The sequence below is a fragment of the Cinclus cinclus genome, chromosome 1, assembly GCF_963662255.1.
Source record: "Cinclus cinclus chromosome 1, bCinCin1.1, whole genome shotgun sequence".
Taxonomy (NCBI): domain Eukaryota; kingdom Metazoa; phylum Chordata; class Aves; order Passeriformes; family Cinclidae; genus Cinclus; species Cinclus cinclus.
The window spans coordinates 108832790-108849286 of record NC_085046.1 but is presented as its reverse complement, the minus strand read 5'-3'; the positions used below and the strand labels follow the sequence as shown (position 1 = coordinate 108849286).

The following is a 16497-nucleotide window of genomic DNA, read 5'->3' as shown; positions in this document are numbered from 1 at the left end:
CAGACACCATGTCATCATGCCTTCTTACTGGCATTGGTGCCTGTGGGCTCTTCCACAACACAGCAATAAAGATACTGCAGTGTTTTTCCCCTGCCTTGCTGCAGAAATTTTTCAGAATTTTTGGTAGGTAGTTGCATATTTGAATAGCACTTATAGCTAGATTTGATAGCTTTGATAATCTTCTGTAAGGTAACAGAGATGCTTTGGTAATTTTGCCATCTGTATACTGCTTAGCCAAAAGTAGTGATTCATGACTGTTCATTGACATTTGGGTGTAACCTGAGTGCAAGTTCCAGCGTCAGCTTCAAGTCATATGGATTCATTACATAATGTGAAAAGTGCTGGTTTGCAGAACAATATGTGCCCCACAGCAGTGCTTACAGTTCAAATGTGAAAAGATCAGGAGGATACTTCGATGATCTATTACTCTCAGACAGTGGATTGTCTCTTGCCCTGTGTCAAGCTTCCTGCATTACCTTACAAAAGCTAGGTTCACTTCTTCAGGTAATCTCCCAAACAGAGAAAGTGTTGAAGTGTTATCTCCTTGGCTGATGAGGCAAAAGCAGCAATCAAGATAAGAGTCGTCAGATAAACCTGCAAGATAACAGACCCTCGATCCAATCCAGAATGTTACTAGTTGAACACCTAAATATTTAAAGTTAGGAAGCTCCAGTGTTTACAAACCTAGCACGTGTCATGTGGGATGTAATGCAAAAGAATGGAAGTTACACCAGATATCAAACACAAACGTTACAAGTGCTTGCAGAGGTGCAAACAAGGCACGTTTGCTTTCATTAAGAGTTTTTCAAGAAAATTAAGCAGACCTTCAACTTCCTCTCGCTGCTTAGCTACAGATAAATTAAAAAGCAAGGTTAAAAAGAAAATGGCAGAAGCTTGGGTATAACATTGCGCACCTTACTCCCCACTGCCACTTCAGACATACTTTAACCATTTTTCGTACGTGTAAGAAAACAGTATTTCATAAATTAAATAACTACTCATACAGGATTACACCTCCTTCCCTCTCCCAGGGTGCTGAATCATATCTGACATGCTTTTACACAAACACATTTCACACTAAGTATGAATCAGATGACGGTGTGAAATGAAGTGTCACCGATCAGCAGCTCCTAAAGTGGCTGTGGCTGGCCATCACCATGCCACTGCAGAAGGAAGACTTCATTCTTTTTCAGACAAGGTAACATAAGCCTTAGCTAAACAATTCCCCCCTTCACACCAGAGGGCTGTCCCAACACCAGACTGTTGTGCATGCTAAGAAGGGACAACGCAGCACACCTGGCAGACCTCACAGCACCGCGGCAGATGGGATTGGCGAGGATGTGAGTGCAGTGTCACAAAGTGAGAAGTCAGGAATGAGCGCTAAGCCCCTGTCACTGTCATAGAATGCATCAGTCCCCAGCTGCCCCCGTGTGCCTCCTGCCTGCACTACAGCGCCCAAGCTCGAGAGACCTCTGTAGAACGCCCTTGGGCAAGGAGAGGTCCTGCATGCACATGGCCTTGGCAGGATCTTGTCACATTTGATGTCCACTCGTCAACAGGGGAGCGCTCCATTCTTCCCAGGGTGGAGTCCAGGAGACAACACTGCTTACTTGCCACAGATGGTAAAGAAACGTACGTAAATCTGTAATTTTAAGACTTTAAAGTTGGAAGTATTCTTTCTGTAGAATGGAATGACCCCAGTCAGTCTCTTAACGCCTCAAAATCCATAAAAGATTTATTGCATTCTATGAAACCTCAGGAGAGAAATTCCGCATTTAACAGTGTTTCAGAGACAACTAGTTATTGAATTATCATCCTCAAATACTTATTTAGAGTACCCAAAAATATTCAGTGCCCTCTGGTGGTTTGAGTTATGAAAGACATGCAAAAAATAATAGAAACTACTCGAGTTTGGTCAGTCTCACAACTAAGGCGACACACGAATCTCACCTTCTATAGCAGTAGGGCCACAGCAGTGACCCTGGAGAAAAAAAAATCCCATATTCTTCAGTCCATACTTGCAAAATCTGAAAACCTAATACAAGGTTTTCTGGGCAAAAGAGGGTGTTATTACCATCAAAGAACTGGGCTTTGTGAAAAGTTTTTGATTTTCAACCTGGTCTTAATCTCTTTAATCCCAAGCAAGATCCTCCCCCTACAGAAAAAAAAACAAAGTTAATGCCTTAAAATGTGTTTGAAAGCAATAAAATCTATCTGATAAGACTTTCAGATTATTTCCAAGCGCAAACACATTTGGAGAAACAAACTCCTCTAGCCATAGAAGTAAAGGTGGCTGGAGAACCCTGGAAACTATCGGTGCTAAGCTTCTTAGTTACTATATTTACCCCTGCAGCCCACACCAGCCCCATAGTAAGGGCACAGCCAGAGGAGTTTATAAAACATACAGAACATGAAACAATAATTAGTAGCCAAGTAGTATAATTGTAGCAGTTTAATTGCTGACTACTTTAAAAGAGAGAAAAGGGAGTGGGAGGGAAATGGGTGGTGCATATTTACAAAAACTGCTGTAGGGAAATGCACATAGAAGAAAACAGGTGTTGAGGCACTGTAACATGTTACCCAAAAAAGCTGTCCATGCCCCAGCCCTGGAAGTGTTCAAAGCCAGGCTGGATGAGGCTTTGAGCAGCCTGGTCCAGTGGAAGGTGTCCCTGCCCATGGCAGGGGGTTGGAATGAGATTATCTTCAAGGTTCATTCTAACCCAAGCCCTTCAATAAAAATGAGTGACAGAAATACAACAGTAGAGAAAGAATGTAAAGTAATAGTAAGAAACACTTTTCTCAGTGACTACACATCCTCATAAAGATTAAGCCAGTTCATAAAAACAGCACTTTGTCTCTAAGCCCTGGGAAATAACCTAGTTTCACAGAGCTGAGGAATGCCTCTAAATGTATACAGAGTACTTTAAGATTTGAAATAGAATTAAATGGTATTCCACAGAATGCATTTAGCAGTGATGACTCCTCCCTCCCTCCTTGCCCTTGATTTTTTACCAGTGTGAGCCATGATGAGATAATAAATTTAAAATTCACTTTTTTAGCTCTTTTCTGATCATGTCCTGATTGTGTCCTTACAGATAAAATAAAGCTGCTTAGAGCTGGGAAAATGAAGAGGTGAAAATTGTTCCTTCCCAAAGCAGACCTAGAGTTTGGGACACATGAGAAACAGTACATATCTACTCCACTGAGACAAAAAACAAACAAAAGCAAAACAAAAAAAACCCCCATGCTTTGACCCTAGTAAGTCTGGCAATTCCCTGTGAAGTAGAAGTTTTAACATTATTAAAATGCCTTCTCATTGCAGATGCCCTGAATTTTGCCTCGTATGCGTTTTCAAATACAGCCATGACAGGAAACGAAAGAAACTTGACTTCTGGAGCAAATGTACGCTGTATGGAGAACAGACTATGTCGCTTTTGTGCCCTTTCATTGCTTGTTTCTCTAATTCAAAAAGAAATCTGAAGATGCCTTTGTCAGATATTCTTGTAGCTCTTCTGTCTTACAGTAAGGCAGCCTTGGATGCCAGGTTCTGGACTCATTTCATAAATTGACCTAAACACTATCCCATCCCTTAACAGTGTTCATGAATTGGTGTATCTGTTTCTGCATTAAACAAAGGATAAAAATATGCTATTCACTGTTTTATAACAGAGTCATCACAGACACTCAAATCTCAACAGACTCAAAAGTCAAATCTAAAAAGAAGGGACCCAGGAATCCCTCCCAAACACAGAAAGCCTTCTACTCCTGACACCTGTCAGAAGATGAACTGGGTGCACAAAAATCCTCCCCCCTCCTCCCTGGGAACAAGGCCCTGGCTTAACAAAGAGCAGTTTTACAGAGCTCAAGTATCCTATAACTAAGGTACTGCCAATGAGAATTAACCACATCACATGCATTCTCTCTAAGTAATAAAATATGAATTGCAGTAATAAAATCAAGTCAAATGCAATCTCTAACAAAGGGCTAATAGAGAGATTCAGAAGACAGTGGTTTACTTAGAGATCAGAAAATTAGATTCTATGGAGAAAGAATAAATTAGCAAAAAGGAAATTTACATAATTTTGTTACATTTCTGTAATTTAAAGTAAGACATTAAGTCAATTTTATTACTATATTACCATCTGTATGTCCTTAGAATGCAGAAGCACAAGAAATAACCAAAGTTTTTTCCAGTGCAAGAACAAAGGTCAGAAGTATAAATTATCTAGCTGCCACCTTGCTGGTTAAAACTTGCAACCAGCCCAAATTTACTGGCAATTCTTTCTTCAGGAAAGCATTAAATCTTCTCAGAAAAGCTACCTTTAAATAACAAGGTTTGTAAATGACCCCAAGTGTTACATACCTCTGTCCATCTCCTTTTAGGATGTTATTTCTCTATTAACATTACGCTGGACAACAACAAGCAAACATGGAAGTGAGAAAATATGTACAAAGCAGATTTAGGTCAACCAATAATTTTTTTCTGCTTGCTGGAAATACCCAAGGTATGATATAAGGTAATTTGTCAGCTCACAGATGCATCACCAGTCACATCTCATCATTCCAGCAGCATACACACCGTTCCAATAACTCAAAGATACACAACTGATCACACACTTAAGTTTCAGAAAACATTTGAAAAGGAAGAAGTAGCACCAAGGGAACTGATCATCTTTATTATGCAACAAAAAGACAAATAGAAAATAAAATAATAGGAAAAAAACCAGAAGGTACAATTAAAACATAACATATTGAAACCATACATAATATAACGTAAACATGAAAACATTGTTAAGAAGCAATCTTCTAGTAAAGACTTCATGTTTTGGGCAACATAAAAAACCCATCACAAATACACAGCTTTTTGTGCATGTCTGAGTTTCAGTGAGAAAGATCATGACCAACAGCAACATATTCAAATAGTTTAATTTTCATTAAATGCTTACCTAGTGAATGTATTGGCTGCAATCTCTTAATATTAAAAGTACAAAGTCTTAAGCAAGGCAGCACCTGCCAATACAGATTTCAAATAAAGAGAATAAACACTTTGAAAGGTCCTTTTGTATTGCATTAATACACATTTGTTACTTTAAAATGTGTATTCAAGTCTCTTAACATTTAAACATGACTAAAATGCTCAGCAACTATGCATCAAGTGACAACTAATTATTGCTATAGAAAAAGTTGTTTCCCAGAGTTTTAAAATAGATGCCATTTCACTTGCAATTCCCAAGATATATTCAAGTAATACAAATAACCAGTTCCAGTGTCCATGAGGTTTTCAGAATCTGTATTGGCTGTAGGCATTTATTGCCAGATCATATAAACATTTTTTGAATCTAAAAAAAGTTAACTAAACTTACATGTAACTGGCAAACTCCTTAGGAAATGTATGCAGTAATAAATCACCATAGTATGGGTTTTCATTTTAAAAAGGTAAAACTTCAGCATCAGGTACCTTGACATTCTTTTCTGTATAAGGGCACTGTTTCATAGTTGGCTTTACAGAGCAAAAGTAAAAATCTAAATTTTTTCTATTGGCTCAGTGAACCACTCCAAATCAGTACGTGGTCGCACAAGCGCTAGAGCTGACAGACAAGTGAGAATACACAGACGTGTATAGGGCCAGATAGGCAAACAGAAATACAAGTTCCAAGTGTGGTCTGCTGTCAAAATACTGTAGTGAGACAGTAACAAAATGCAAAAAAAAAAAAAAAATATAAAAAGGATATAAGCTTCAGGTAAGTTTTTTTGGTTTTTTTTTAATAGACAGCTATTTCTGAAATAGGCAACTTTCTTCGAATTTTAGCCAGCAATGCCTTCAGTAATGTTTTACACTCATAAAAAAAATCAAGATAGAAAAATCAAGTTTAAATGTATAGTGAATTAGTTCTAACACTCAATAAATTAGAACTTTCAGTTCTGAAACACATTACATTGTAAAATGAGGCATTTCAACCTTACCAGTTTTGGAATATGAAGTATCTCAGCATTTAAAGAATAATCAAAACCTCTGTTTGGAGAGGAACAGGGAAGCAGGGCACAAAAAGCAGACTGTACTTTGACTGCACAACTGATATTACTACACATAAATCACCATCTAGACTAAGAAAAGTACTGGGGATGTTTTCCACCACATATGCAATGCTCATTAATAACAACAGCTTGACAATGGGTGATGAAAACACAGAATGCAGTCAGTCCTAACAGGTGTATGTCCAGAACACTATTTAAAGCTCCAAAATACAAGCTGTGCAGCCTTCTTTCCCCTTCTCCCTTTCAGTATTATATAAAAGATACTGAAGTTTTTACGAACTGATTTTCCATTTAAATTCAAAATTGCATTACTACTGTTTTCTCCAATTTTAACAGTGTTTTTGCTGGGAAGATGGAAATATAGAACAGAAACTCTTAAAATACGTCAGTAACTATTTTAGAGTAAGTTTTTCTTCTCATCTGCTTTTTGAAGCCTTTGTATGCAGGAGATGGACAAATTTTAAACAGCTTTACGAAAATAAAGGATGTTACATAGGTGTGAACTTTAGCTACACAACCTTCCATGAAAGACAGGACAGACTAAAACTTCAATTCCAAATGCAAAACCAGAAGTTCTTAAAAAGCTCCAGCAAAATCTGGTCACAGGCATAGGCCAAAAAAGTACAGCTTTTGCATGTCATGTTGAATTGCTCAGAAAACACGTAATCTTCCTTAGGAGTTGGGAGTACAGAGAACACTCCTCACTCATCACATTAGTAAGCAAGCATCCTATTTTAGTTATTCCCAAAGAGGAAAAAATAGATTTAGTTATTCCTAGGTAATGGCGTCATTCTTTCTCAATGAAAGGTGAAAAAAAACCCTGCTCTGCATTGTTGATCTATAGAAAAGAAATACTTTAATATTTTAAGCTGTTGTTATTTTCAGTCCCATAGCAATAGTAAAAAAACAAATCACAACATCAAAATAAAATTAGTTCTTGGCAGGACAAATACCTGTCCTTGGCAGAAAGAGGAAAAAAAATAAATTATCATCTCATAAGATACCTTAGAAGACAGCTGAACTTGAAGAAACCAAACAGTGCAACAGAGCATCATTCCATGTCTTTCTAAAGATACTTTCAAAGTTGGTTTTGGTGAATTTAAACATCCTATATTAATCATATGAACATGTAATTAACAGAGTAGTAAAAGTTAGAGAAAATCAAGACAAGAGCAAGAAGTTCAAAAAATGTCCCTAATTCCACAGGGGCAGAATTCAGTCAGTACGTCAAGCTTGAGATTCAGAAAAATCATTTATCACAAGTCCTTATGAGTGTGAAAAGAAGTTTAGCCCGAAAAGTGGGTACTGAACATTTTTATTAATATACCCCTTGAATCGCCAACAGAATAAAGTAACTTTTCTCTCAGATAATCAGTATGAAGGTGAAGGGGACTCTACTTTAAAAGTTCACATGACAGGATTCTTGAACTGCATTTTGGTATTGGGCTTCTTCATCAAGCTGAAGATTCTAAACAAAATGAAAACATAATCAAAATGGGCAAATACTCAAGATGTAACATAGTCATTAGTTTAATCATTCATCTGCTATGTTTTTACATAAGAAATGGCACCTAGACAAAGACTCTTCATGCTACTAAATGATTGTCAACATTGCACAGAATCTTTTATTGGACCAAGTACCAAGAGACACATGAGACAGAAGAATCAGTTGAGTGGGACAAGGCTCATTAAGCAGAAGGGTCCATCTTCTCTCCCTGGCTCAATTACATTACAAAACAGCCAGCTCAGGAAAGCTGACTGTGTCATGCAATTCTTTTAACAGGGCTTCTAACCAGCCATAACATCCTCCATTAATAAAATCAAAATGGGATCCCCAGACAACAGTAATCATAGATTGTTGAGAATACACTGCTTAAAATGAGAAAGCAAACACAGAACACAAAAGTCTGCTACTTTTTGCAGAGATATCCTCCAGGTTCTTAACATGCCGGAGTAAAGAATCTTTTAAATGCAATTCCAGCCAATATCCCCAAATCAGAATTCCCATCACCAGTTTTAGGAGATCAAACATGCACTCATGGTGAAGAGACCAATCCCATCTATCAAACCTTAGCTCTTCAGGCCTTTATCACAGCTCACCCAACTCAAAGGACAAGATGCATCATCTTTGCCTTCCTGATGCAGTGAGGTTGCCTGTGTCTCAAATACTACACCCATTGCACACTCTAAAAACTGTCAAACTCTGTAGAAAAAGCCCCAAACTCTCCAACTCCCTGATCCCACAAGCAGAACCCAAATGGTTGGCTTGACTCATGAATCAGCCACTGATTACATCCGTGTATGTAGTTCTGCATTTACTTCAAGGTCATTTACTTAAAGAGAGCCTGAAAAGAGGGAATGTAAACACTGATTAAGTGACAACTCTTCTTCAGTCTCTCTCACAACACACAAGAAGAGCAGCTGTAGCAGCAATACCAGCTAGTCAAGCTGCACATTGAGTCCGGAGAATGTAATTTCAGTTTCTGCATTAAAAGGTCGATAATGTCCATAAAACAGAGTAGCATCTATTTTATCTCCCCCAGACACAGCAGTAATAAACTGTTCTAATAAGCAAAGTAACAGCAATAAATAGTTCAGACTGAGAACACTAAGACAGACTTAGCTCATCAGCTCAGAGCAGTTTAACTATGGACAACACCTATTCCCAGTAGTATTCCATGTTGGTAATGAAGTTTAAGAACAGATGTTAGCATATGTTAGGTACAAAACTTTTATTTTGCATTTTGATTTTTAGGGAAAAAGTTACCATTTATTCCTCCACATCAGTAAAGAAAAACCTTACCACAAATTCTCCGTAGTCAAACCGGTGTCTTAGATTTAGATGGCTGACAAGATTTCTAGTAACCTGGTTAGTATCTGCCCAAGGAAGAGATACACAAATAGGACAGATCTGAATTTGGAGGGGGAAGGGGAGAGACAGAATGAAAAAAAAAAAGTTATTGGCAATACAGAAAGCATTAAAGACATGTTCTACAGGAATAACTAGTCTATTACTCATCCACTACCAAAATATAGTAAGACATTAACAATCATTTAATTAAAATCAAATCCTACTGCTAAGTGTGCTTTTCCTCAATTGTAAAACATGCAAAAACTACATTTCAAATTGGTTGATTTCTAAAGCGTTTCTCCTAGAAGATTATCATATCTGTCTAAGTTAATTTAGAAAAGAAAGTGACTACTGCATCCTACTTATTGTTTAGGAGATTTTTGATACAATTGAGATTATCAGGTAAGCCAAAAGAAAAAAGAACACACCCTATACAAATGAAAATAATAGAAAACCAGTTTTTTCTCATTCAGACTCTCTGGTTATCTTGAATTACATTTCAAGTAACTGTCAGTTTCACATGAAACAGTAGCTACATTACAAATAGGATTCTATAGAAACAGACCTGAACTACTAAATAAAGAAGAGCTAAGCATCAGGCTCAAAAACTGAGCCTGTTTCACATCAAGATAAATGAGACAGCTAAGTCAGAAATGCCTTAGAACCAGCAGGCTGGACATGAAACCTTTTCACATCAAAGTCAACCCCCAATTTAAATGCACTGCATGAAGTGCATTGTCTGTCTTTCTCAAACCACAGAGATTGTTACAGATACAGAGTAGCAACTGCACATTTAAAATTGTCCACATAATTACAATGAAAGTAGCTTAAGAAACACACATAAGCAACTCTACTTACCACAGGAACGATCTGATAAAGATGTCTATTATTACAGTGATCCAGCAAGCGCTGTCTGGTAAAATTGGCTTCCTGACACAGGGGGCATTTGAAGGTTGGGTGTCCACTGTAAACAGAAATACAACAGTATTAAACAGAAAAGAGTTTCAGAAGCAGTGTTAAGAAAGCATACAAAGGAAGCCTTGTTTTCCCTTGCTTTGATAACAAAAAAATAAAAAAACAAAAAACCAAAACGCAACCCCACTGACATATTAGCAGATGTAAAGGAGTCCTACTCCAGCTCTACTACCAAATTGCAATTTTGAAGTACATTTACAATTGGTATGTCTAAATGCACTCTTCTGAGACTTGGGCTTCTTTTGTTCCCATTGCAGCTACACCCTGGATTTGCCTTCTTGTAACACCTTTTAGTACAAATCTTTTGGGAAAGTACAAAAATACCCAAATTCCAACAAATAGATACAAGTGTACAAGAAGTTATAGGATTCTATAAATACAGCTCCTGGTTTTTTTGTGTGGATTTTTTATGTTTTAGTTTTTGCATTAGCAGAAGTTTGCACTGTGACTATCAGAATCTATTTTAATAACAACTATAGGAAAGTAAGCAACCTACCTTGATTCTCCTTGAAGTATTTGATTATTAGCCATCTCGCCAGTATCAGATATTGCATCACTCCTGCTACTTTAAATGAAGGAAAAAAAACAACAAAATTTTAGATTATTTTACTCAACTATCAACATTTTATAAGTTTAACAGTAACAAAGGTGGGGGGGAATATGCATGAAGTCCCATGAATTTCAAGGCAACATACAATGGCACGTATCCTAACCCTCACAACTTTTCCTTTGGCTCAAGGTATGTCTAAGTATTTACAGAATCACCAAGGCTGAAGAAACCTTCAAGATCATCGGTCCAACTGCCAACCCAGCACCACCATAATTACCCCTAAATCATATCCCCAGGTGCCACATCCAGACACCACTTGAATACCTCCAGAGATGGTGACTCCACTACCACCCTGGGCAAGTGGTTCCCATGCCTGACCATGATCCCAGTAAAAAAACAGTTTCCACTATCTAATCGGAACCTCCCCTGGTGCAACTTAAGGTCATTTCACCTCATTCTTTCACTTCAAGGCATGGCAGAAGAAACTGACCCTCACTCCACTACAACCTCCTCTCAGGTAACTGCAGCAATGAGGTGTCCCCTGATCCTCCTTTTCTCCAGGATAAAAAAATCCCAGTTCCCTCAGCTGCCCACCACATGACTTGTGCTCCACACCCTTCACCAGTTCCAGTGTCCTTCCCTGAACTTGCTCCTGCACCTCAATGTCCTTCCTGGATTCAGGGGCCCAGAACTGAACAGAGGATTCAAGGTGTGGCCTGACTGGTGCTGTGTACAGCAGGACAGTCACTGCCCTGGTCCTGCTGGACACACTACTCCTGATGCAGGCCAGGATGCCACTGCTCTTCTCAGCCACCTGGGCACACGGAAGGATCATGGCTCAGCCTCTGTCAACCAGCACCCCCAGGTCCTTTTCCTCTGAGTCACTTTCCAGCCACTCTTCCCCCAGCCTGTGGCACTGCCTGGGGTTGTTGTGACCCAGCACCATTTTAAAGTGCAGGACCCAGCACCTGGCCTTGTTGAACCCTTGGCCTCAGTCCATTGATTCAGCCTGTCTAGATCCCTCTGCAGAACCTCCCTGCCCTCCAGCAGATCAACACTCCCACCCAACTTGGTGTCATGGCAAACTCCTGGAGGGAGCACTCAACCCCCTCATCCAAGTCATCAATAAAGGTGTTAAACAGGAGTGGCCCCAAGCTGAACCCTGGGGAACATACCACTGGATGAACCTACATTCACCACCTCTCTGGGACTGGCCATCCAGACAGTTTTTTCACCCAGCAAAGAGCACACCTGTCCAAGCCATAGGCTGCCAACTTCTCCAGAAGAGTACAGTGGGATGGTGTCAAATATTTTCCTAAAGTCTAGATACACAGCATCCATAGTCATTCTCTCATCTACTAAGTTGATCACTTTGTCATAGAAGGAGACCAGGACCTGACTTTTGTAAACCCGTGTTGGCTGGGCCTGATACCCAGGTAGTCCTGCACACACTACATGAGTGCACTCAGGATGATCTGCTCCATGACCTTCCCCAATACACCAAGATCTGACAGGTCCATAGTTCCCTGGATCATCTTTCTGATCCTTCTTGTATATGGGCATTACATTTGCTAATTTCCAGTCAACTGGGACATGTCTGGATAATTACCATGCTGATGCCTCGTGGGATACTACACAATTTTACAGGAAAATGGTATATAAAACAAACATCGAGTCAACAAGACCGACAATGGAGGTGACAGCCAAGTAGCCCAAAAACCATTAAGAATTATATGAATGTAAGACAGGTAGCACTAAGGTTTTTAGGATTTAGGAAGGTGTAAATAGACCTTTAACTGCCATGTAGTCACACAAATAACTTGCAACTTGCAAGGTAAGGTTTTTTCTGCTGAGCACAAAAACATTTTTCCTAAAGGAAGAGTAAAGTAGAAGAGCATTTGAGAAAGTAAATTTGACCACATATGTACCTCTAGCTAAGCCAGAAGAAACTGTACAGACATGCTAAGACCATGCATATTTACAGTCACAAATATGCTAATGGTAATTTCTTTTAATACTTCTGTAATATTATAATCACAGGTATTCTACTGTGGCAAACTGCATAAATAGTGGTATCAGAATATGCAGTCACTTTGGTGAAACATTGCTGCAGCTAACTCCAGTAACAGCTTCAACTTTCAATAGACTGATGGGTTGAAAACCAAACACAGGGGAGTTCAGACTGCTAAAAGCAGAAAATCAATAGCAAAAAAAAGGAGATAGATATAAAAATAATAAAGCTCTGTGAAATGAACATATAAAAAGCTTGTCAAAAATAACCAAAAATCCCCAAACCCCCTACCATCAGTGAGAATATATGAAAAAAAAGGGTTAGCTTTACTGCCTGAAAACAAATAGCAAGTGTCATTTGACTTTATGGTGTTTAACATGCTGGAGTTCCTTATATATTTCATGAGAGATCTGTTAAAAATAGATTCAATCAGAAAGCAAAAGTTTGCACAGTAATGTTTTGAAACAGGATACCCACTAAAACAAACTTAGGAAAGGGGAGGGGGAATAAAAATAGACAGGAACTTCTCCAGAGGTAAATATTATGAAATATGTTACAAAGTAAGCTGTTCAAATGCTGTCAAGGCAAGGAAAGCAAGCTACAAACATTAAATATTTTTTAGGAGAGTCTCTAGAAGACATTTCAAAGCCATCATGTAGAAAGGTTTTCTTCTGTCTGCTAAGAGTAGAGAAAAGGCCTGGAAAAATTCATATTTTGAAGCACAAAATATGGATAATAATTAATGGAAAACGAAGGAATGCCCTGGAAAAAAATATTTTCCATGGGGTGAGGGGGCAGGGAAAGAAGATGCACTGTTACCCACAGAACACCCTGATTACCTGTTCCCTGTTGCATCTTGGGAAATCTGTAAGTTTGGAATAATTGAAGGAACACCATATTCATCCTGATACTTCTTACACGTTTTATAATGCTGTCTCATCCATGAAAATCTAACCTGAAAATAAAATGCCAAATCATTAAAATCATACTAAACAATCCAGGGATAGATAGAAGGAAGAGATAACTCTGCCAACAGAAAACAATGCATACAGGAATTATTTAGACCTCATCTGCAGCAGAAATCAGAACTTGTGTCACCCTCCTGAGCATGAACACTTTCTTCACCAAAAGGACATAAATTCCTCTCTCCTCAGAGACTGGAGAACACTGCCACTCAAACTGCTGGACACCTGAGATCTCTCTCAGAGATGAAAGATGCAAGTAAACACCGTTTAACTGAAACAAAGTCACTGGAACTACACCTCCCAGGTCCAGGGTCAATAGGTGATGAGCTCTAACAGAGAGTGGCTGTGAGGATGGGATAAGCACCACTGCTCCTTCAGTCTTCTCTGCCTGTTGTTACCTCATGCAGAGGAACATTTTCTTTTTGCATTTGTGTGTTCCTTCACTCGTTGGCAGGGGAGGGAAAGAAATAGGTGAATGATCACCAACTTAAGGCGTACTGACCTTTAATTCAAACTAAGAGAATGAGTTGCTTACATTTGTCAGAAGACAGCTGCATTGGACATGCCTTAAATCTGAATTTCAGGTCCAACAGCACTGTCAGAAGGTGCTCACAGGTCCAGAGGCTGAACAAGATCCTATCTCACATGCCTATACCTAAATTCCATTCATTATTCTGTTTGGTTCTTCCTTCCAGTTTACCAACTTGCTATCAGTTTCTTGCTCCCCACTTGTCATCCCAATGAATCATGTGGAACAATGCAAGCAGCTGAGGATTCCATTAGTGCTGATCTTCACATTGGCATAAGTCCCAAGTGAAATTAAACCAACATAAAGACTACCTGGATTTGATGCATTTTGTTATAAACGAAAAGTGTGGCTGAAATCCTGCATCTGTTTATATCAAAAGAGACATTACTCTTGGTTTCAGTGAGGGTCAAGATATCACCCAGTGTTCCAAAAATAATGAACCCGTTAGAAAGGAAATGAAAGGAATGTAAAAGGACTGATGGGGAAGGAGGAAATTACATACAATTGATCATGTGGGCACTGCAACTAATCAATCACATTCTTTTTGTTTCAAACTAAATTTTATGGCAGCTCAAAGCAGTTGGATTTCCACACTGAGAATTTCTGAGGTTTTCCATGTATCTACAATTTTCAGGTTCAACTCCTTAACTTTCCTTTTGCCAGTTTTATAGCTATATCTATTTTCTTCCATCTTTTTAGGGACAAACTGGCACTCCACTTAAAATGCCTTTATTGACAATTCAAGATGCTCTTTCAGTTTACACCTCTTAGGTACAGCTAACAGGCACTGCACGGCAAGTATATGCACAAGCCATACATAGCTAAGTTCAAACTGCTATAGGCTCTTCAACTCCAAAACGGGAATGACACACAGTAAAGCGTGTCTGGACAAAAACATGAAAAAATTATTCAACTTTCTTTGAAGTTTTACTCTACCTGCTTCTCACAGCATCTACAGCCCCCAGAAGCTTTCTTCATACTGTTTTCAACATCTAGAGCCCTTTTGGGATATGTTCTTTCTTTTTTAGTCACGCTCCCCCGGCAGAGAGGACAATGTGTTCCACTTTCTCTTATAGCTGTCAAGAAGCACTTCCTGCAAAACCTAAATTGAAAAGTTACCACAAACACAGGTTAGCAAAATATACAGACTTAAAAACTTTGTCCTTGAAGAGAGCTGGATAATCGTTAGTAAAAAAAAAAAAGAAAAAAATAGTTATCAGAATAAAAGTTTACTGAAAACTAAGTTTGACATTTAAAATAAATATGAGATAACGGTGCTTACAAAGAAGTATATGGAAAACTGGGGAGCTTGGCAATGCACTCTAGGTGCACTTTCCTTACTTATTGACTAGTATTACCCAGCTGCACACCAGATTGATCACTAATGAGATATTAAATGGTGCAGCAAGCACGTGATTTTGGACAATCTTATCAGTGTAACTCCTGTTTATTGTCCTTAAGCAGAGCCAAAACCACTACAAAGCTTCATTCAGCACGCGTTTCCAGAGACCTCAGCTCACCAGCTTTTGCAGCTCTCTTTCCTTACGCATCAGCTGCCAAAGCTATTTTGCTTTTATCTATAAAGTAGCACGTTGTAATCAAACGTCCCTCTGGAAAAAAAAATGCTGAATAGGTGAACCGAATAGAGCGAACAACTCACACTACCGTCCTTGTTCGAAAAGGAACGGGGAAAACCATGAAGTTAAAAACTGTGAGTTAGCTCAGACAGCACAGCAAAACTCCCCCACCGCCGATCAGACACCCGGGGAGGTGGGGTGCTTCTCCTAAATGATCGCTCCTCGTCGGCTACAAAGGAAAGAGGCGAGGGGAGGCTGGGGCAGCACCGGCTCGCATCCTCACCGCCAGCGGCTCCAGGCCGAGAGTCCGTGCGCCGGGAGGGGGGGCGGGGGGGGGGGGGCGAGGAGCACAAGGCAGAGAGCCGGAGGAGGCGAGGAAAAGGCTTGGGAAGGGGCGGGGGGTCGGGATACCCACACGTGCTGGCAGTTGGCGGTCCTCACGGGCGTTTTGAACACCTCTTGGCACACCGGGCAGTAAAAATCATCCTCGCTGAAGCACGCCGGGGCCGCGGCGGCCCCCTCGGCCATGGCAACACGTAAGGGCCTCTCCGCCGGGATCGGGGACGACGAACAAGCCCCGCCCTGGCCGGCTGAAGAGAGGCCCGGCCCCGCTTCGCTCCCGGGGGGCGCTGCCGAGGGTCCGAGAGCGGACGGCCGGGGGCACCGGCGCCGGGTGGGATCCGGGCCGGGCTGCGGCGGGGCGGCGGAACCAGCCCGGCCTGCGCCCCGCCTGCCGCCTCTCGCGGCTCCTCCCGCCCGGCCCGGGGCGGCCCCCGCCCCGCGCTCTACCTGGCGCTGCCCGGGGAGGAGGGACCCGGCAGCTCCGGCCGCGCTCCCGGCGGCACCCGGGGGGGCAGGGGCGGGGCCGGGGTTTCCATGGCGATCGCCTCCCGGCCCGGCGTGGTGGCTACGACACGGCCCCCGCTCCGCCCTGTCCGTGAGGCTTCCCCGCTCCGCCCACCGCGCTGCGCCCGCCCCGCCGCCCTTGCGCGCAGCAGCGGCG

At 40.7% G+C, this 16497-nt stretch overlaps 1 protein-coding gene across 2 annotated transcripts; it reads right to left on the bottom strand.

Annotated features, from left to right (window-relative positions):
• Positions 1-4655: 4655 nt before the first annotated feature.
• Positions 4656-16234, bottom strand: RNF138 (ring finger protein 138). Of its 2 annotated transcripts, none has more exons than XM_062488718.1 (7): positions 15910-16234; positions 14854-15019; positions 13263-13378; positions 10359-10424; positions 9746-9851; positions 8840-8947; positions 4656-7504 (listed from the first exon to the last, which is right to left on the bottom strand). In XM_062488718.1, exons 1-7 carry the CDS (start codon positions 16020-16022, stop codon positions 7436-7438), a joined length of 744 nt encoding a protein of 247 aa, XP_062344702.1. In that variant the 5' UTR covers positions 16023-16234; the 3' UTR covers positions 4656-7435. The 2 variants fall into 2 exon arrangements, with proteins under 2 accessions (XP_062344702.1, XP_062344693.1); XM_062488709.1 differs by having other exon boundaries at positions 10359-10427; positions 15910-16232.
• Between the last annotated feature and the right edge of the window lie 263 nt (positions 16235-16497).